The 21,674-nt window shown below is 37.8% G+C and overlaps 1 protein-coding gene across 1 annotated transcript in view; it reads left to right on the forward strand.

Moving 5' to 3' along the window:
- The window catches only part of LOC122794080 (neuropeptide Y receptor type 1-like), a 1,117,554-nt gene extending 1,096,133 nt beyond the window's left edge, over positions 1 to 21,421 (forward strand). The window contains exons 3-4 of the mRNA XM_044062218.1: positions 13,886 to 14,736; positions 15,186 to 21,421. Of these exons, the coding sequence (XP_043918153.1) occupies positions 14,035 to 14,736; positions 15,186 to 15,602 (1,119 nt within the window). The 5' untranslated portion in view covers positions 13,886 to 14,034 and the 3' untranslated portion in view covers positions 15,603 to 21,421. The remainder of the gene's footprint in view (positions 1 to 13,885; positions 14,737 to 15,185) is intronic.
- The last annotated feature ends 253 nt before the right edge of the window (positions 21,422 to 21,674 follow it).

The following is a 21,674-nucleotide window of genomic DNA, read 5'->3' on the forward strand; positions in this document are numbered from 1 at the left end:
TGTGTGTGTGTGTGAGAGAGAGAGAGAGAGCAGTTTTTGCTTCGCTTGCCCATCTAGAACTCTAGACTCTTGCTTCTTACTCTTGAGTCTCTAATGTTTGATGAGATTGATATTTGATAAAACACATTATATGATAACTGTTGAAGGAGTTAAAGAAAAATGTTGTATTGCAACTAAGTGGCTGTTCTGACAAGCAAAAAGAACTGCCTGGGCATCAACATTTTTATAAATATAAACTGCATATTTTAACCATGCTGTAAGCTTATTTACTTGTTATTATAGCAATAACCCACGCCTGGGTGTGGGTAATGCTAAATTTACCCACGGTTGGCGTGGTTTGGTCCCGAGGCGGCCGAGGACCAAAAAGCCAACCGTGGGTAAATTTAGCATTACCCACACCAGAAGTGGTTATTGCTATTATATGACATTATTTAAGAAAAGAAACTATTCCTTTTCTTAAATAATGGCATAGTATAATGCCTGTTTACTGCCCTTCCGCAGATGCCTGGCATCGCGGCAGTTCTGATGTACTGCGCGCCTGCGCGGTACATCAGAGTTGTAAAGCAACGGAGAAAGCAAGATCTCCGTTGCTTTTTATGTCTCGCTATGTTAAATGAGTTTAACATAGCGAGACAGTTTAAAATAAGCAACGGACATCTCCGTTGCTTATTTTAAACTGTCTCGCTATGTTAAACTCATTTAACATAGCGAGACTAAAAGCAACGGAGATCTTGCTTTCTCCGTGCTTTTAACATTGTCTCGCTATGTTAAATGGGTTTAACATGGCGAGACAGCTTTAAAATAAGCAACGGAGATCTCCGTTGCTTATTTTAAAGCTGTCTCGCTATGTTAAACCCATTTAACATAGCGATATAGAGTATACTAATGGAAAAAAGTCCGGGGGACCGGACCTTTTTCCATTAGTATAACTCGATTTACAACGGGCACGCTGGCCAATCAGCGTGCACGTTTTGGGGGGATCATGGTATAATAAGTATTTCACCTTTTGTCCAATTGGTCCACATTATGAGAGGTAGTGCAGTGTTCCACATTTGAAGACAAAGAGCTGACAATGGCTTTAATTTCTTTAATTGTTTTTCTTGTTGGTACTATGGATTGTGATCTTGGTAGCCTGTCCTTGCATGTGTTGCTTGATGCTGACCGAAGTTGCTTTTCTTGTTTTCTTTTCTTTTTTTTTGGGGGGGGGGGTGTATGGTTTGTCTATCTGCAGCCCTGGACTTCTGCAAATTACGTTGCTTCTCTCTGGTTGTATGGTAAAATACACTACCCTGATCTTTTTACATTAACTGCTAGATAACATTTTATACTTTAAAAACAGTACAAGAAGACCATGGTGACAAGCAAAGGGAGATGGCTGGGCATCGAAAAAGAACTTTATTATACACTGTGCTGTGAGCTTCTTTCCTAGTTGTTAGCAAATGTTCCACATTTTGCCCATGTGCTCTGCATCATGAGTAGTAGTGTGGTCCTCCAAATCTTGAAGATCAGAGGTTTGCTGTGTTGTGGTTTCTTCAGTTATTTTTACTTGTTAGTGCTCTTGCTGGTGCAGTAATGTCAAACCACACTAAACAGTCAGAATGTGAATACATTTCAGCAGAAAAAATAATAATCATTTTCAGTTTTAATTATATCAGTGTTCAAAACTACAAATGCTCAAATTATTCAGCTGAGACTTGTTAACATATCATTCTCAAAATCATATTTACATCACTTAACCCCTCCCACCCCCAAAAAAGTATTCAAACCTTGGAGTGTGTTGTTGTGATCAGTATTCATGTTCAAGTTATTTCTCTTGATGGTGGTATGGCACACCATAAAATACTAAGTTGTTCATAATTTTGCCTATTCTTAGTGCTGGGTTTTCCTCTGAGGTCTCTGGAGGACTTAACACCTGGTTGTGTATGGTTGTTAGTATGTCATTGTTTTTCAGTTGTAGTTTTGTATTCATATTTATTTTAGTGCATCAAAATCACTATGTACGTATTGTGGACCCCATTCCAAGCCCGTTTTCACTTATACATAAAGATATTTTTTTCCTTTTTGACTTCAGCTTTAAGTTGAGAGGATGCTAGATAACCTAGGTGTAGTTCTGCTTCATTAGTATAGCTTTTTCTTTGTTGACATATATCTAACACGTCCCACGATCTGTATACAATGCCCGTACTGTGTCCAAGCAAGATAGGGAACCTAGACCCATCACTGAATAGGGAAAGCAGAGGTTGACAGAATGCAGACAAGGTGGAGGTTCATCTGCCCCTATGGAACATAAAATACAATAGCCCAGATTAGCTGTCTCCCACAGTCTGCAGAAATGTGGCCAAGATGTTGACATACACCCTAATAGACCTCTGGCTAGTGCAGAAGTGTCAGAGAACTGCAATAAAGCATTTGTAGTATTCTTGTATTGATGGAAAATTCCAGGAAACTATGGGCTTGTTAGTTTAACAACAGTGGTAGAATAGGTCAAAAGAGAATCCTTAGGAGAAGGCTAGTAACATTTCTAGTGGACAACAATCATGAGAGCAATCAACATGGGTTTATGGTTTTCAGAAGTTGTCAGTCAAACCTAGTCCAGTTTTGTGACTGAGTTAGGGGTGAATTTGACACAGGACACATAGCCAACCTGAACTTCAGCAAGGTCTTTAATGTGGTCCCAAATAGAAAGTTGATATGAAAAGGGAATACCAAAGAGGGAGTAGGAGGACTCGCAAGAGATGATCTGCACACTTGGGATAGAGCTTTGGTCCATTTCTTGGCATTCTCCATGATAACTTTTCACACAACTTAAAACATAAAAATAGTCAACTTTAAGTCATTGTATTCCATTAATGAGTAATCAGGCAACTTAAAATTAATCTGACATCGGCAGTGCTTCTCTGAATGGCATAATCAAAAACAAAAAACTGTGATTTGCCACAACAAAGATCAGTTTGGGAAAGATGTAAAGGTGTATTATATTTTAAGGGACAATTTTCCAGGTTACAGTCTAAAGGCTAGTGTATGTACCTTTGCCACCAAATCCGCAAGGAGAGAGCAGAGCTGCAGAGGATAGCAGAGACACCTTATATTCAGGTTAATCTTCCAAATGAGTTACAAAATTGACAAAAGCAAGGAAAGCTGGTGGTAATTTCATTTTTTTTCCTAAGGAAATGCTTTCTAGCATACTAGACAGCACACACATGTTGTGTAGTTGTTGATGTGTAATGCTAGTTTTACTTCTGATAGCACTGAAAATGTAATAATGTGGTAGTTAGATCATAATAAGGGTGGGCTGTTTAATTATATCACCATTCCAGAAATAAATGATTTGAAGTTGTGGAATGTACTTGATACATCCCAGGTGGATACTCAAGCCTGGGCACTAGCCATTGTTGAAAAACTGGATTCTTTAACCTTGGCCATGCAGAACTTGCATAAAACTATTCAGGTGGTACAATGATTAAAAATAGATCTGCTGAACAAAATTCCATTATTTATGCCAAACATGAGAAGGTGGTTGTTTAGTTTGGAGCTTCAGTATGAAAAGGTTAAACTAGTCCATCAAAACAAACTTTTGCCCCCTGCTGTAAATAATGCCTCAGGAAAAAAAGCTGATCTTGAGATGTGCTCCATGGGACTCGTTTTGAAGATATTGTGTGTCCCATAACACCTGTACACCTCCAAGACACTTATTGTAACAGTTACAAAATTATTTTCCAAACTGCCCAAATCCATTAATGGTATGCTGCTGTCCAGTATAAAGCTGTATACTGTCCTTAGGCTGAGGATACCATGTCCAGTGCAAAATTGTCCAATTGTTATTCATTTTACGCCCATTGTTTTATGAGCTTGGTATGTCAGGCTGCCTTGAAGCAATGGGAGGCAATTTTAACAAGTTCTGATTTCAGTCTTTCAACAATTGCCTATTAACTGTATCTCTAACAGGAACAAATAACCACAGTTTAAAATCTTTTGAGTCAAAAGAGGTTGACAGTGAAGTCCCAGTTTCCTGATATTGTGAAAGTTTTAAGTAAAGACTGTATTGCTCATTTCTGTCAAAATAAGTTGAGTCATAATTATGCATTCTACGTTTGTTCTCATAGGATGTAGGTAGTAAAAGACATAGGGAAATCCTTCACTGTAGAAAGATTGTTTGGAATGACTTTATTTTTCCTTCTTTGCTATATTTTCTTTGAAGCATTGTTAATTAGACCAGTATACTGAAAATGTTCTACATCTTGTTATTTTTTTTTTTTGGGGGGGGGGGGGTTAGCTGGGAAGTATACCTTTTGCTGTAAGGTATTGCATGATTGCCTCTTTTCATTTTAGAATGTCTGTTGACTCTTTAATCATTAACAGTTTGAACCATATCATAAAAAGAAAAAAAATTCTTACAGTCTGTTGGAGCAAACTTAACATCCCTTGAATAAGTAAATTTATCTCCAGAGAAGAATTATTAACTAACTTTTTGTCAATAATTCAAGCATGTAGTAGTTAATCCAAGACCCAGTAGATCAGATAGAATTTCTATAATACTGCATAGTTTTTTGTGACAGACAGGAGCTATAGGCAATAACTACTGCACTGTGACTATTAACATTTGTGAGCAGTGGGTCCAGCACTGTGGGTTTAAAATTATGCACACTGCCACTGCTGAAGGTATAAGACAGAATTCTCATTTCCATATATGTATTACTTTCTGCTTACATTTTACAGTGTTGCAATAATCAGATGCCTTATTCATTAAAAAATAAAGTAAAAGCTGTCCTTCATATAAATAATATGTTTAACCCCTGCTTATGCATGTGAAGGGAGTGGCAGATGTTTTTTGGTGTGATGACATCATGTCAGGTTCAGAACATTGATTTTGTACAAAGGAAGGGAAACATTGATATTATACAATGCCTCCTCTAAAACGTGCACGCTGATTGGCCAGCCCAACCAGCGTGCCTGTTGTAAATCCCTCAATATACTAACGGAAAAAGGTCCGGTCGCCCGGACTTTTTCCGTTAGTATAAAACACTGTCTCGCTATGTTAAAAGAGTTTAACATAGCGACACAGGTTTAAAAAAAGCAACGCAGATCTCCGTTGCTTTTTTTAAAGCTGTCTCGCTATGTTAAACTCCTTTAACATAGCGACACAGTGTAAAGCAACGGAGATCTTGCGATCTCCGTTGCTTTAACCTGTCTCGCTATGTTAAATGAGTTTAACATAGCGAGACAGCTTTAAAATAAGCAACGGAGATCTCCGTTGCTTATTTTAAAGCTGTCTCGCTATGTTAAACCCATTTAACATAGCGAGACAGTAAAAAGCAATGGAGATCTTGCGTTCTCCGTTGCTTTTGCCCACAGCTCTGATGTACTGCGTAGGCATGCGCAGTACATCAGAACTGCCGCGGAACACCAGACAGCTGCGGAAGGGCAGCAAAGAGGATAATGCCATTATTTAAGAAAAGTGATTATTTCTTTTCTTAAATAATGTCATTGTATAATAGCAATAACCCACTTCTGGGTGTGGGTAATGCTGGATTTACCCACGGTTGTCTTTGTTTGGTCCCTCGGGCTTCGCCCTCGGGACCAAACCATGCCAACCGTGGGTAAATCCAGCATTACCCACACCCAGGCGTGGGTTATTGCTATAATGATGGTTATTTATTCATTTATTTATTTTTTTTACAAAAACTGTGTTTTGTGTGCCTCACTGAGTTGTTCTGATTTTCTTATTTTGAGATCCCTTCATTTATTTACCACAGCAGTTTTTGAATGGCAGCTTTTTTTCTCTAGCTTAAAACTTAAATGACAAAGCAGTGTAGGACCTGAAAGTAGTGCAAGCATCTGTTGGGTTGTGTACATAGCATTCAAGCTCTCTGCATGAATGATGGACAAAAACTGGGGGTGGGGGGTGATAACAAATATCTAAAATCAGAAACACTTTTTAAATAATTTTCAAATTCACCAAAAATGTTTATGTAACAACAGGTTAAATAATTAAAAAAACTTCCTTAGTATTCTGATAACTGGATCCAGTGCCTTATTTCTCCTAAAGCAACTTTAAGACAATAACATTTTTTTTGTTTTTGCTTTTTTTGCATTATTATAGTGCTGATGCTGAACAGTCAGAGGAGCACCATGCACATATATAAAGCACCACTGCTTCTGAAACTATAGCAACAAGCAGGCACCATCAATGCAAACAGCTGATGATGCGAATTTAGCAGCATGAATGATCAGAAAGACCTGTTTTTGCAGACATTACAAACATAAGTACTATACAGAATAAACAGCTACAAATGCAAGAGTAGGCAGGTGGTAATCAAGCTAGTGAATATGAGCCAAATGTTATAATGTCAAGTAAAGGTGAGTTTTCTTTGCATGTGATCGTTAACTGTCACCACTCAACTCTCAGTATACAAAATCTACTTCCACCTCGTAATAGCCAGCACCTACCACACCTTAATGAACATTTAGTCAAAACTACCAATACAAGGACTGTGTACCTCTAAGATGAGCCAGCCTTTAGATATTCAAATGGTAGCAGGTAGCTATGAGAAGTTAGCATTCCAAAGGCAGTTTAGTACATAGGGAAAACCCATAAAACCTTAGCCTAATAAATAGAACATCAGCCACAAGCATTCAGAGCTGAATAATAAAGGTAATTATTTGAAATAAGTAAATTATAACATTTATTTTCCAAATAAATATGCCAACAGTAGAATTCCCTGCACAAGAAATTGAAAATAAAACATTCAGTAAACAGATGATGGTCTGATAATAATGGTCTGTTAACTTATCTAGAAGCTTTATGCTGATGGCTAAAGATATGCTATCTCCTGTGTTTCTTGCTTTAAAGTCAGAATACAATTTCAGTCTTTGCAGGAGGTGTAGCTTAAACTTTGCTCCAAGGTTATAATCTAACAAGCAAAACACTAACTTACGTAGCCAGTTCCTCTATAAGTTCCCATTAAAGCATTCCTGTGGCTTTTGTATTTTAGAAGATCCCATTGTTGTTTCCATGATTACATACTACTGGGGATAGTGAGACTCATTATTATGTGACCTAGTGAAAATCTTCAAACAAAAGATTCTGCAATAGTACAATCAAAAAAGAAAGGCTTAGTTCCATGCCTAACAAGACATACATTTTTGCAATGGTAAATGCAGTCATATACAATTATACACGTTTGCTTTTACATTGTATACTTTGTAAAATAAAGTATATTACTACACAACTTCTTTGGTACTTTAATCTTCATTCATATCAGCTTTAGCGTAACTTCTAATGTATTTTCTTTGAAATAACAGTGACAATTTCTCATTTTATTATAGTTCTTGCATATCTCCTTCTTTCAAGGCTCAGGCAAATTTTGTTGAGAAAACCACAAGAAAAGAATTGTGATATTAGACGCAAATCTCATGTTGTGCTCACACTTGTTTTTGAAACACCCTTGGGCTTCTGGTAGAGCATCTTTACCATTTTTACTTTGCATCTCCTTGCCTTCATAGATGACTTTTTCCTGCTAATGGTTTGTCCGGTCCCTGTAGCTATATGGTATTCTACCAGTTGGATACTCCTGGGCTTTATTTTCTGTTATAACAGCCATTTATACTGCTGACAGCCTCTGTAATACCAATTTACATAATTTGTGATACCTGGCTAGAAGTATTGCATATATCTTTTTTGAACAACTTATACTTATCTCCTGAAAGCAGAATATTTTTGGCTATGGCTTAAATTACTTGATGTTCCCTTATAATGTTAATTGTTGTATCACTTCTCCCTCTAACTCATCTTTTGGTGTCCACTTTCTGTCTAATAGCACCTTTTCTAACATACAGACTCACTGTATTCCTGAGTATTAGGAGCGTAATTGGATGTCTTCCTCAAGTTTTGTAAACTTAACAGGTATGCCTGCCATCATGCTGTGTAGTCCTCCCCAGTTTCACTTTACTCCTGTCAACTATTTCTTCCCCTGAAGTAAAGATCAGTACCTTCTGATAGCCATGAATCTGGTTCACATTTTACACTATATCCTATCTCTTTCTCTTAAGTGTACAATTTACCAGCTTTTACTAAAGGTGTGGACACTGGTTGGGAATTATTCCTGCTACCTCATCTATGTGATATCCTACATTCTTGACTATATGTAACCATATATACACATTTGTTATCACGCTCATTACCTACCAGAACATCTGTTAGGATATCATCAAATATTGACATCTGATGTTATGTCCTTTCACCTCTTCCCATCCCGGAAGTATCCTGGTCAATATGATTTGTAAAGGTGTCCCAAGCCCATAGCTTATCTGGAGTGGACTGCCCAGGCAGGTAGTGTTTCTTTCCAACAATTGCAGGCTAAACAACCATTATATCCGATCCAGTATCCCTTAGCGGTGATTTCTGAACCATCTACTAGTATAGGATGCATGCCATTGTGATAATCTGAAACATTTGCAGTTTCAAGACATCGTACAATATTGTGTTGCCATTTTATTAGACCCCTCCCTCCCCAGTGCCTTTTTTATTTCAAGTCTTGTTGCTTTGGATATTTGGGCCATATATGCCTCATCTGGTTACACTAGAAACTTTTCGCTCTAAGACTGTATCACGTATGTGAACCAGTGTTTTCCTCTACCATTGGAGATGCCCTTCTTCTGCAGTTATATCCTACCACCTAGACAGAGGTCACCCTTTCTTCCAAATTTATCAGCATTAGCGGTGTTACGCTCCTAACCTGATCAACGGATCCTCATTTCATCAGGCTAAGTATGGAATGCCTAATCTCTCACAAAGTCTCCTAACTTTTTAAATGTAGTGACTTAGCATCCACTTACACACCTATACAAGTAAGTGCTAATTTCTTAAATGTAATCACCAACTCTGTCATGTGCCTTTCTATTGTGTGGTTTAAATGTTTTCTGTAAGCTTCTGGAGTCGATTTAAAACAACTGAACAAGGCATTTTTCATCTTCAAATGGTCAGCACAATCCACAGCATTCATTTTTATACAGCATGCTTTGCTTATCTATGAGCACTGGAGTTCAACGTCTCACCAATTTCCTGCAGTCATTTTCATGTTGATTACACATCCTTACACATGTCTAAATAAAAGCTATCAAAGTCATTTCCCCCTTTATGTTCAGGAGACACTTTGGTACTGCCCCTGGTGTCTAGGGTTTGCCCTGAAGACTTTTGCCTGTAATAAAGTTCCAGCATCTCCTTCTTAAGCTGCATGCTGCTTGTCTCTTTCCAGGTGCCTTTTCCCTTTTCATGAGCTTTTTTTTCACTATTTTTGCACCTAAAACTGCTTCACACTCTCAGCTTCTTTAAGATATTTTACCTCTAGCTCTAACTCTAGTCTTCTCAGATTACCTTGTATTTTAAGGGGATATGTGGATGGATTGAATTGTTTCACTGCACTGTCTGCACATAGAGCTTCTGTCTGGATGTCTTCAGTTTCAGTGGACTGTGTTTTAGCTGCACACCAGGATGTTATTCATACCTCTCAACTGTATAGATTTTCGCAGAATGCCCGGATTTTGGCCTCATATGTTTGGTCTGTTTTTCATAAAATTGTGTTTTTCTGGCTAATTAGTGGTAAATCATTAAAGATTGAAGTTTGAAAATAATGACAGACATTTGAGTTTCAGACTTCATATTCTTCAGAAAATTCATGCTAATGCAAAACATGTTATTCTATCAACTTTCTAAGTTTGTAAGAGCAGTATTTAAAAAGTGTCCCTATTTCTGGGCCTTTGTCCCACTTTTATTTATGGCTTTGTCCAGATTTCTTGCTCTAAAAGATTGAGAGGTATGGTTATCATGTACTCCTAGACCATACTGGCATAGGAAAGTTTCTTGATTTGTATACTCTTTAGCTGTGATCTTGACATTTTTTACATTCACCACAACTCACCTTTGCCTTTTTCCCAACTACTTTGACTAGACATAACTGCTTTGAAAAATATACTACTTTAGTCTTTCCTTGTGGTTACGAGGGTATGCTCAGTTGTTTGAGATAAAAACTGTTTTACAGTCCATAAGTCCATCTTACAAGATCTAGCTACTGCTGTTCCCAATTATGTGATGCACAGTAGCTATAGGCTTTAATTCCCACACTGCTGCCATTATGAGGCCAACAGTATAGTGTCTGACTCGGTAACCATTTGAAATATCGGGACCCACTAGAGCGAGTCCCAAAACACATGGACTGCATGGCTGTAAGAACAGATTTACACATACCGAGTCCAAGATGCCCATTTTTTGTAGTATCCCCTTTTTACCAAGATATGATATCTCGGACTTGGTATATATAAGTTTGGGGAGACTTGCTATCTACATTGGGGGTACAGGAGGGCTTGTCTCCTTGCACAAAAAGATGGATAAAGAAGAAGAGTGATCTTTTCCTGGATTTTTTGGCCTTTTCTTTTTTTGGCTTGTTTAGACTCAGCATTTTGAATGCTAGCATTTTAATAGGGAGCTATTTGACTCCCACCACTGATACCCATTAATGTATAAAGGACCATTGGTCATAAGGGTATACTGTAAATGTGCATTTCTGCCTTGGATAATCGCAAAATTGACTGGAGGAAATGGGTGAGATTTTTAACTCCTGTGCTTATGGGTAAGGTAAAGCATGTTGTATGAAAAGTGAATGCTGTGGATTTTGTTGACACCTGCTACACCGAGGTACACTCCATATTGCACAGCTACAGAAACTAATTATAATCATTGACTTTCCAGAATTTCATCGACCTCGGACTGAGAACTTTCCTTTCAGTCCGCCCATATCTACAGTAATTGAAACTTGACCAGCATTCATCTCAGACATATTTGAAGGACTATAGAACAGGATTATCCTCAATGCTGATGACAAAAATGTTGGTGCAGCAGTGTAGGACAGAGGGAGGAGAAGGATTTGGGAAGGCTGAACAAGAGGGCAAAAGGGTGGCAATCCTGGGGATGAAGTGTCAATTTTGTGGGTTAAAACTTATAGCAGCAGAGAAGGAAAAGCCTTGGGGGATGTTGATCACATCTGGACTTGATCACTGGTGGTAGAATGAGATGGCAGTGACAGCAACAAACAGAAATGCTAGGGTGTTTCTGCAAGGGGATTAATTCCAAGAGCAAAGAGGTACTGCTTTTACTGTGTGGGGACTTTGTTCAAACCACACCTTGAGTACTATGTGCAGTAGTAGAGGAGGTATAAGGAAAAAGATATCAGGCTGTTGAAAGGAAGGAAAAGCGATTAGAAATAGCTATTCAATTGAGAGGAAAAATGTGACCAAAGACTACAGGAAATAGCACTCTTCTGATATTAGACAAGAAGAGACAGAGTGGAGTATGTATTGTTGCATAAAATCTTGACAGAGATGTGAAGGGATCATTACTAATAGAAAGGACAGCAGGAAAAGCAGGAAGTGCTAGTAGCAGATTGTAACGTCTGACTTACTGGAGTTCCAGACGTATTTTCTTCACAGAGAGTGTGATGGATCAGTGGAATGAATTACTCTTATGGTCGATAGAGAAAGAATTCCCAAAGGCATTCAAGAGAGAATGTAACAGGTAGAAAAGGTGAAGTGGAAAATAGGGCTGGAGGCAGAGGTAGAATTTCAAGACACTTGAAAAGGCAGACTGCATTGGCTTAATATTTCCTTCTGTCATCAAAGGAATGCAGTGCAATGATTGGTGAAAGAAATGCTTTATTTTCCAATGCTGTCCCTCTATAACTGCCAACAGAATTGCCCAATACTGCTTATTGGGCCTTACAAAAAACTACAAATACTCATTACAGATACAAGAACGTTATGTTTTTTGGATGGTGGCATGAAATGTTCTCACTACTAAGCATGCTCAAAATCTGAACATCTTTTCCACCACTGTATCACATGCATTAATATGAAAACAGAGAAAGCTGCAGGATAACATATTGCTGAGATGTTTATAACAACATACAACTGTCTTGGTATAGCAGAGTATTAATTCCTTTTGGTACTTGCTCATGAAAATAGCATTCTGTGTTGGCATACCATTTTTATGAGTAACATTATCAGACATATGGCATAACTTGTGTGTTCTATGTAAATGCCTTTGCCTGAATGTGCCAGTTTTCAGGTGGTGTGATGGAAAGGAGAAGGCAGTTAATGTTTTGAGTCCTGTATGTGTTTCCTATATTTGTTGTTTTACTTAGTGCCCTTTATGATGCCTGCAAGCTTTCATGTGTTGCGTATACACAAGTGTGCATGTGTATGGGAACTTGCTTTCTGTATGTGTATGTTTGCCTATGTGTATGTGGCAATTGTGTGTGAATATTTGGTGTAATTTTGTTTGTGTCTGTCTATGTTTGTTTGTATGAATGCACATATGCATGCGTGTGCGCGTGTGTGTATGTGTGTGTGTGTGTAACCATTTGCAAACAGATGAGATACTAATTCATTTCTCAGAAATGAAATTTGTTCTTGTCCATTTTTGCTCCCACGCTTTTGCAGAAGCATCATACCAAAGCTAATATTCCATCAGCATACTCGAGTATATTGTTAATGCAGATATAGGCGTCTGAGACTGTAACTGAGGTTTATACATTAAGTTCCATTATTTTGGGAAGTGATGATAAACTAGAATATTGCAGGAACAGATGTTGCCAAAATAACAGTTTACATAACACACTTTGGCAGATAAATGATCATGGCTTTTGACAAAACAGTGAAGAATAACAAGAAATGCTACTGGAAGCCAAACACCAATAAAGCTAATAAATGTATGAATGATAGTACTGTGACCTGAACATAAACTACAGATTAAACTTGATCATACTTTATAGATTTATAGAATTTCATATGGGGATATATTTTACAAGATTTGCAAATAATATTTTATCCTACTACATGCAAGCTACAAATTCTTTAAATAGTTCATACGCATTTCAGGAATAATTATCCTGTTTTATCACTATAGACATTATATGCAAAAGTGCACACTGCTATGCTGGCAGAAGTAAGGGTGTAATTTTTAATCTTTGATTATATGTCAGGTTAGTCACTGCAGTTTTCAGTATTAAAACTGTAGTTAGGTGCTTCAGGCATTTTGAGTTTGTGCCTCACAAAGTCAAAGCCAACTCAATGAAACAATATGAACAGGGGAAATAGGATGAAATCTGATTATGTCACAGGGTGTTCTCAGTTTACAGCTTAATTTCTTACTCATACTCAAAAATACAATAATTTGAGCTCAAAACTGTTACACAGAAGCTTACAGTGACTCAAATGTGTAGAACTGCAGATTTTCTAGTTATTCGAGTGCACTGCCTCACACTGTGTCTGAAAAAAACGTATAGCTTTCTCATTTATAGTACTATGGATACATAGTATAAACTGTGTTATTCCACTCATATATACTCCACAGATTCTGCTTTTAGTGTGATTTAATGGAACTGAAATACTTTGGAAGTAATTTGTCACTATGGTAAAATATGAATATTTTTTTCAGACTTTTGACTTTAAGAACTATATAGACTCTGTATTAAAACTTGAAATGATGTTTAACTAGTTTAGACATAGTTTCAAATTTCTTATGTCTAGTAACTCAGCTATAAGACAGACAACGTATGTGGGAGAAGGCTAGGTAAGGATATATGACTTTTGTTTGTCTAACATAAATGGGCCATATGGAAGTTTCTCTAGCTGTTCCTGTTTATTTTACATAAATATTTTCTTGGCACCTGTAGTAATTTCTCTGCAATAAATCCTTTACTTGTTTTAAGATAATAGACTATCAGCATTGTTCATTTTGTTGCAGTGTTTCTTAGGTATCACAAAGGGATTGCTGTCACACACTGTAATCAGGTCCCATATATTAAAACAAACTTCTCTGATTTGCTTTTTCCAGGTTCTTGAGGTACCTAAGAAAATTACAGTACCAGCAAATGAAAAAACAATAGCTGCTGGAGAAAAGATCATGTCCAAAGTCGTGTCAGTGTTCTGTAAACCACATTAGTGGATTGTGATGGTCACATCTTCAGACAAACATAGTATGACATGGATCTGACAGTTTTCCTTTTGGCTGGAAACAATTCCATTCATGTGAACTACTCAGAGAAGAATGAAAGTTTAAAAGTCTATGAGGGTGACTGTTTTGCATCTTTGGCCATAGTGTTTACCTTGGCACTAGCGTATAGTGCAGTCATTATTCTGGGTGGTGCTGGAAACCTAGCTCTCATTATCATCATCTTGAAGCAAAAGGAGATGCACAATGTGACAAACATACTTATTGCCAATCTGTCTTTTTCGGATCTCCTAATATCAATTATGTGTTTGCCCTTCACTCTTGTCTACACTTTCATGGACCACTGGATATTTGGTATGGCCATGTGCAAAATTAATTCCCTTGTGCAGTGCATTTCAGTCACAGTGTCCATCTTATCCTTGGTTCTCATAGCAATTGAGCGTCACCAGTTAATTGTCAACCCTAGAGGCTGGAGACCAAACAACAGGCATGCTTACATAGGTATTGCAGCCATATGGATACTGGCACTTTTGATTTCCCTGCCGTTCATGATCTTCATGGTTTTGACAGATGAGCCCTTTAGAAATGGAGCAGACACAATTGAGACATATGAAGGAAAATATGCATGTATGGACAAGTTTCCATCAGAGACATTTAGGCTCACGTACACAACTTGTCTGATGGTGATGCAGTACTTTGGACCTCTCTTCTTTATATTTATTTGCTATTTAAAAGTAAGTATCACCTTTGTACAGTTTCTAAACTATGTATTTCATTTTTAATATTGTCCACTTTTTGAAATATTTTCCCCATCTGTATTCATCTCTGCATCATACATTTTTCAGGGTGTCACTGTAAAATGCTCATTATTCAGACATCTGAGCATTATGCAACAGACTGATAAAAATGTACTCCTCACAATGTCATTTTAAGGCTACAGTTTGAAATACCATGAGCATTATGTACTCTATCATATTATCTGTTTTTCCATCTCACTGTTTTAAATAAGTAAGAATTTAAAGACGGAAATATAGATTCTTAAATAGGATTAAGAATAAATTGGTACACCAAAAGAAAAATGTCATGAAATCACAAAAATATCTTCTAATTTCTTTAACTGATTTAATTAGCAAGAATTCACAATAATGCATTTTTGACATGACTGTTTAATGTATTATTTCAGATATACATGCGTTTAAAAAGAAGAAATGACATTATGGAGAGGATGAGAGACAATAAATACAGATCCAGTGAAACAAAAAGGATCAACATGATGTTTATTTCCATTGTGGTGGCTTTTGCTGTCTGCTGGCTGCCTCTTAACATCTTTAATGCAGTTTTTGATTGGAATCATGAAATTATTGAAAGCTGCAATCATAACCTTCTCTTTTCAATCTGTCACCTAACGGCAATGATCTCCACCTGCGTAAACCCAATATTCTATGGATTTCTCAACAAGAACTTCCAGAGAGATTTGCAAGTTCTGTTCTGGTTTTGCAAATGTAGCTCCAGAGAAGAGGATTATGAAACTATAGCCATGTCGACAATGCACACTGATGTCTCCAAGTCCTCCTTGAAACAGATGGCATCTATTGCTTAAATTAAGGCAAGCAGTACTATATGGCGTGTCAGTGTGATTGTTAGAAGACAAGCACAATCTTCTTAATGACGTGTTATATGAACCTTTTCTACTATCCCCTTGGAAGTTTTATTATAATTAGCAGTTACTATTTCTGAGCTGTGCATAACCATGGTATTGTCGCTGCGCACCTTTCATTCATATGGGCCCATTTATGAGCTATGACTATGCAGGTGATTCTCACCTTCACCTATGTGACAGTCCTGTTACTTTTGTTATTTTACTTAAATGCATTTTCTGTTTTACATGAAAGTGTGTTATACTTTCTCTTGTCCATCCTCTGCTTTAATATCTTATTCGACAATAGAGTAAGTACCTGATAGATCTTTTCTGTATAGTACAAGGACTCTTTGTAAGAGTAACATTTTTACAAGGTTGTGTATTATTGCAAACAGAAGGAAGCAGCATTTGATGTGGCTGTGCTTTCATTTCTCTCTCCTTTTTCTCTGTTTAGCCTATAGTCGTGTCTACATAGACTGTACATATCCACAGACATTCATGCACTCTAAACTGCTTCTTTCTTCCTATTTCTACTCCTGCTGAAACATAGCAGCAAGCATCTTGCTTGCTTTCTTAGACTGGTATAGTTTGAAACTAATACTAGTAATTGGAACGCTGTTTTATAATGTGCATATTCCTTATATTTCCCCCTTGTACATGCAGTTGTGCATATGCACTCAAACAGAAACCCAGGCTTACCTGAAACTTGAAATGTGGTGAGCAAGAGAGAAGGCACAGCAATAGCAGCTAAATGGTCAATGAGAGTTTCGATTAACATTGCATTTATTCAACAGCGGCTTGCCTTGTTCTTCATGCAGTTTTGTAAAGTGGTTTGTTCACACTCTTTTGACCATGTACTAAACTAATATAATTTATTTACAAATGTGTGGCATAGCATCAACAAAAATATTCAACTTGCTGCAATTTTATGTACAAAATGAATACCTCAGTACAGTGCAGTACTGTGAGAAACTATGTAAAACAGAATGAACTGAAAAAATAATTTCAACGTTATGTAAAATAACTTAAGTTTTAGTAATATTTATGGAATATAAATCATAAAAATGTTGTTGCAGAACATCTGGAAGAATAGTACACTTGTCTGCCTCCCTGCTACACAGTTATGGTCCTGCAGAGTTATTTCTTCATTCTTTTTAAGCTGACTTAGCATTACATAAAGTGTTGCTTTTGTTAAGGTCACTGTATGTCACATTGGAGCATCACTATAGGATTTGTTACATTGTTGTGGCCATTGTATTAGATACTACCGTTTAGCAAAATGAATTACAATGTGTAGGGGAATTTTAATAACTGTTCCAAATGCCAGATATTCAGCCCTGCAACATATTACCAAAGGGAGGAAAAATTGCTGTCCCATTTCACGAAGATTGCTGCAGTCAGAAGCTGTTTCTGTGAAGACTAGTGGAAAGATTTCCTTTCACAGACCTTGACATATGTCAAAGCACCACTACAAGAGCAAGTACTAGTAGGCTAAGACCAGACTTGCATCTCCTCCACATATGTTCACTGCCCATCAGCCAAATTAACGCTTTTAGCAAAAGATTGATCTTTTACCTCCATTGTCAAAGACCTCAGGTTGGGGGGAGGTACACCCTCAGCTCCCACTTGGAAGTTCTTCTATCAGTCTATTTTGTAATGATTAGCGTGATACCATGATTGAACAATCTGATTCAAAAAAATGGTCCCTTGAGTTATTCATCACAGAGGGGTTTTGGGGCCAGTAGTTCTCCTCCTGGTTATGGCCATAAGACCTCCATAGACCAGCAGGAAATTGATAAGGAAATATTCTTGGCTGTCCTGCAAGAGGCTTCCATCTCATAGCCTGCACATGAAACAGTTGTTCAATGTCTTCTAGGAACTTTGAATGCAGATACAGGAGACAAAAAGTTCAACCAAATGCCCATGCTAGCCCTTGAGCAAGCCTGTTCCAATACTTATAGTAACAGTATGATCAGGAGAGATTTGTCATTGCCTATTTCTCTGCTGTTTTATACTAATGTGTTATGTACTTGCCTTTATGCAAGACTGTGTCCCCAAAAAATGGGTGCTCTGGTTCTTCCTTACCTTTGGGGTCCTTTGAGGATTTGTTAGATCTTGATGTCATGGCCTTTATGATGGCCAGGGATAATGAGGCCTTCCACTTCACATATGCTGTAGCTGACCCAGCATTTAGAGATACCCTTGGTCTTATGAGGAGCAGCTTGGAAAAGCCTATTACCCCTGTTTCTTCCCCCAGAAATGTCTGGCAATGTTTCTCAAAAGAAGTCTGAGGAGCCCTTGGCCATCCCCCCTGTCCTATCCTTTCCTCTCCACTCCCTGGAATCTGTCATTAAGGATGCCATTTTGCCTTGATTGCCCTTTAAAGGGCTAAAAACTTTTGCAAGCTGCTGCCATGCCCGAGACAGTTACAGCACTAAAATTTCCACTGCTCATTGTTTTAATTTCTGTAGTCCAAATTAAATCCCAGCTACTACAGACTTTTACTATCTTGTGGCTAGACTAGGAGTACATCTTAGATATTTGTAGCAAAAGAGTATATGTCTGTGTCACAGAGAGGCTTAGGCTGCTAAACTGTTCACCTAACCTGTCCTAGTTCTGGGTGTATCTGATGAGAAAAGTAATGATTAAGCTGATATACCTGCCACAGTCTGGACTGAAGGAAGAGTTGTATGGCCTTCCATCGGAATGCAGTGTTTTCTATTATGGTGTTGATTGTGTTAACACTATGGCAAGGGATGTAGTCATGGATATGTACCTGAGTGGCACATTTGAGAGTGCCCTTCCTTAAGAATGAGCTCGGGAGCAAGATGCTGGATGCCTATTTTCTGGGGGATAGGCTCTTCCACCAGCTTCCCTACAACACCTTTGAAGACCTCATGAAGAGGAAACAGTCACTCATATCTCTGCAAGATCTCTATAATCCCTCTCAGATGTTTTCATCCCTTCCTATATGAAAGCTATCCAACTCCTGAAGAAGTGATTAATGTGGCATTTGAAGATGATCCTTAGTCATCGTGTGGGCCTACTCTCGCTCCAGTACCAATGAAGTTGCCTGCATTGCAGACTCTTCTGCTATGCTTATAGCAGTCCAGACTATGTTCTTGGACTGCTGCCACATGAGAGAGGTGGTGGTTCTTTGTATTTATCTCAGTTTTGAGAACCATCTCAGTGAACCAGTGAGTTCAACCTGTGGTTGTCTAAGGGCACAATCCAGAACTCATGGGCCCTCATTCAGTAAGGGCTTTGCTATTGTTAGTCCACGTCAGTAGTGCTCTTGAGACAAGCCCATAGTCCACTGCTAATTAAAGCAGTAGCTGTTATTTTTGTCCAGAATTAGGTCTGAGCATTCTTCTGTCAGTTCCTACTGTGCTTCTGAAGGGTATGGAACAGTTCCATCTTATTCTGAGCCTGAGCAATTTCATTCACCATATCTAGTACATATGGCTTCAGATGACCACCATGCAGGGAATCATGTAATTTCTCCTGCACTTGCACGGAGTTATGTTACTAAACATGATGAATTTCTTCTAGCACATCAGCTTCTGGAGTCAACACAGAAGATAAGTCTGGTTTGTTGTGAATATGCATCACCTCCATTACAAACTGTTGGCACTTGGGCTTCCTCATTGCCCCAACCTGCAACAAGGTATTGAGCATAGTGGATGTTGCCTCTTAAAAGGAACGTCTACTGATGTTCTTGCAGTTAGAAGACTGACCTCTCATGGCTTCTTCTGGAGTATATCTGGAACTCACCCCCCTGTGGTTGCTCTTTTGGATGCCATCCTTTGGAATCATCATAAATTTGAAGAAGTCTTCCTTACCCCAGTTCAAAGAAGGCACTTCATCAGAGAAGAGTTGAACACTGTTAACATCAGTTGTTCATGCCCCCACTTAGAGGTCAAGATATTATCCTTGGCCTTCTGAGTGAGGATGCAATGTAGGGTCTGGGTGCAAATGTTTCTGTACTTTCTGGGTTTGATGGATACCATGAACTTCATGATGCCATTTCCATACCTGGGGATGCAGGTGTTGCTGTGAACTGTGTGAAATCAGTAGGCTCAGAGCCACTTTGCTCCTAGTGACCTTCTTTTGGTACTAGACTCATGTTGCTGGACCCTGGAGTGGTGGAGGATCTTCACAAATCTTCTGGTATTTTTCTATCTGCGGCCAAACTCATAATAGATTTAACAACAGATACTTTACAAGCAGTTTGGGGTGGAACTAGGGACCTACAGTGTGCAAGGACTGTGATTTCCTGTTGAGAAGTGGGCTGTGCATCAGTTATTTGCAGTTCAGAGAAGAGCATATCATCAGAGAAAATGTTATAATGCTACTCCAACTCAGTTAATGTTAGTAAAAGAACACATTTTGCCATCAGTGTACAATTTCAGAGCAGTAAGACTTATGAAACGGTAATGTGTAGCATTATTAGATAACTATAAACTTCAGTGATACACCAGAAGATTCAAACATATGAGCAAAATCAGGGATGTTCTGTAAAATTGAGGACAATTGAGAGCTTTAGTCCAGCTGAAGACTTATTAACTAGCACCATCATTCTTTAATATAATAGATGCATTATTATTGCAGTAGTTGATTTAACAGAGTTTCCTCCTTTATAAGTCAGGAATATCCTGTCACCATTCTTTTGTGAGTGAGAGGTCTATTGGTTATCAGCTGCTGTTGGAGTTCCCTGTAAGCCAGGTACTTATTTATTTTTATATTAGTTTAATAACATGGTGTAATATTTTCATCATTTGTGGATTTTCAAGCTGATACTTGCTAGTAGCTAGAGGTAGACCTGCCGACCTCTGGGAATGAGCAAACTTATCTGTCTGATGCTTTTCAGAGATGTATGCATGGTTCAGTACAAGAAAGAAAATGTCAGATACCAATTGGCGTAGAAGCAAAACCCAGTCTAACCTAGAATTCATCAAGGAGAGACCACTTGTAGATCAGCTGATGTAGTAAGAATGTATACCTTACACTCCAGCCTGGAAATTCGGTATTTCTTTAATTAGTAGATGGTATGTTATGTGAATGGTTGGAAAATAGGTATTACATTATTTGAGATGAAAAGAACACAATTCTGAGCTGTAGCAAACTTATACAAGGTTTAGTACTTGACTTTTATAAGTATCGATAGCTAGAGGAACTTACATGTTCTTTAAGGCCCTTGAAGGGTTAATCTCTTTGATGAATATTTAAAAATGTTTAGCAAAAGACAATGTTTAATAAAAAGATTTCATCAACATTGATCATACTGGAGCTACATGAAATCAAGGCACATCCTACTGTTTAAAGCTGTGGCATTTAAGTAATGGCTTGCAGACTGATTAATTCAGGATTTTCCTCATTTGTCAACTTAGTTTGCAGTCTCTGATACTTTCTAATAAAAATGTTAAGTCTTCCATATCTGATTCTTCAAACTTACTGTACTAACAAGTGTTTAAAATGATTTATTATTTGTTAGAGTAGGTGGATAGAACAATCAATATTTGTGAACTACTGTTTCTCTTTCATTCTTTTTAGATATGTTTGAAGCTGCACTCCTTCCACTGATTTAATAATATAGTTGCATATGATGACTTAAAGTTTAAGCTGAATTTTACTATGCTGTATATTTTCTTGTGCTGTATCATTTTTGTTTTACTAGATCTCTGCCTTGAATATCTCCTGTAAAAGTGGTTACTGTGGCATGTATAATGGAAGTACATACTCAGTGAATAAATAAAAGTGAATAAGCAAAGCAACTGTTATTTTCCTGTGAGAAAGTTATATTGTACTTTTCATCAGAACTACAGAACTGCTTATTTGAAAGGAAGTATGCCAGTTACAGTGATTGTGTTTTTCTCTGTGCCCTGGGTTGTTCTTATTTATTGGTTTATGTGTTTGTTTGTTTTTTAATTATTTATTTATACTCTTGGTCTGTGTTTGAGCTTTGCTATCAGAAATGTTCCTTCCTGCACTCTTACCAAGAGCCTATCATTGCTGATGGTCAAACAATATGCA

This window comes from Protopterus annectens, chromosome 2.part1, assembly GCF_019279795.1.
Source record: "Protopterus annectens isolate FY-2018-M chromosome 2.part1, PAN1.0, whole genome shotgun sequence".
Classification (NCBI taxonomy): domain Eukaryota; kingdom Metazoa; phylum Chordata; order Ceratodontiformes; family Protopteridae; genus Protopterus; species Protopterus annectens.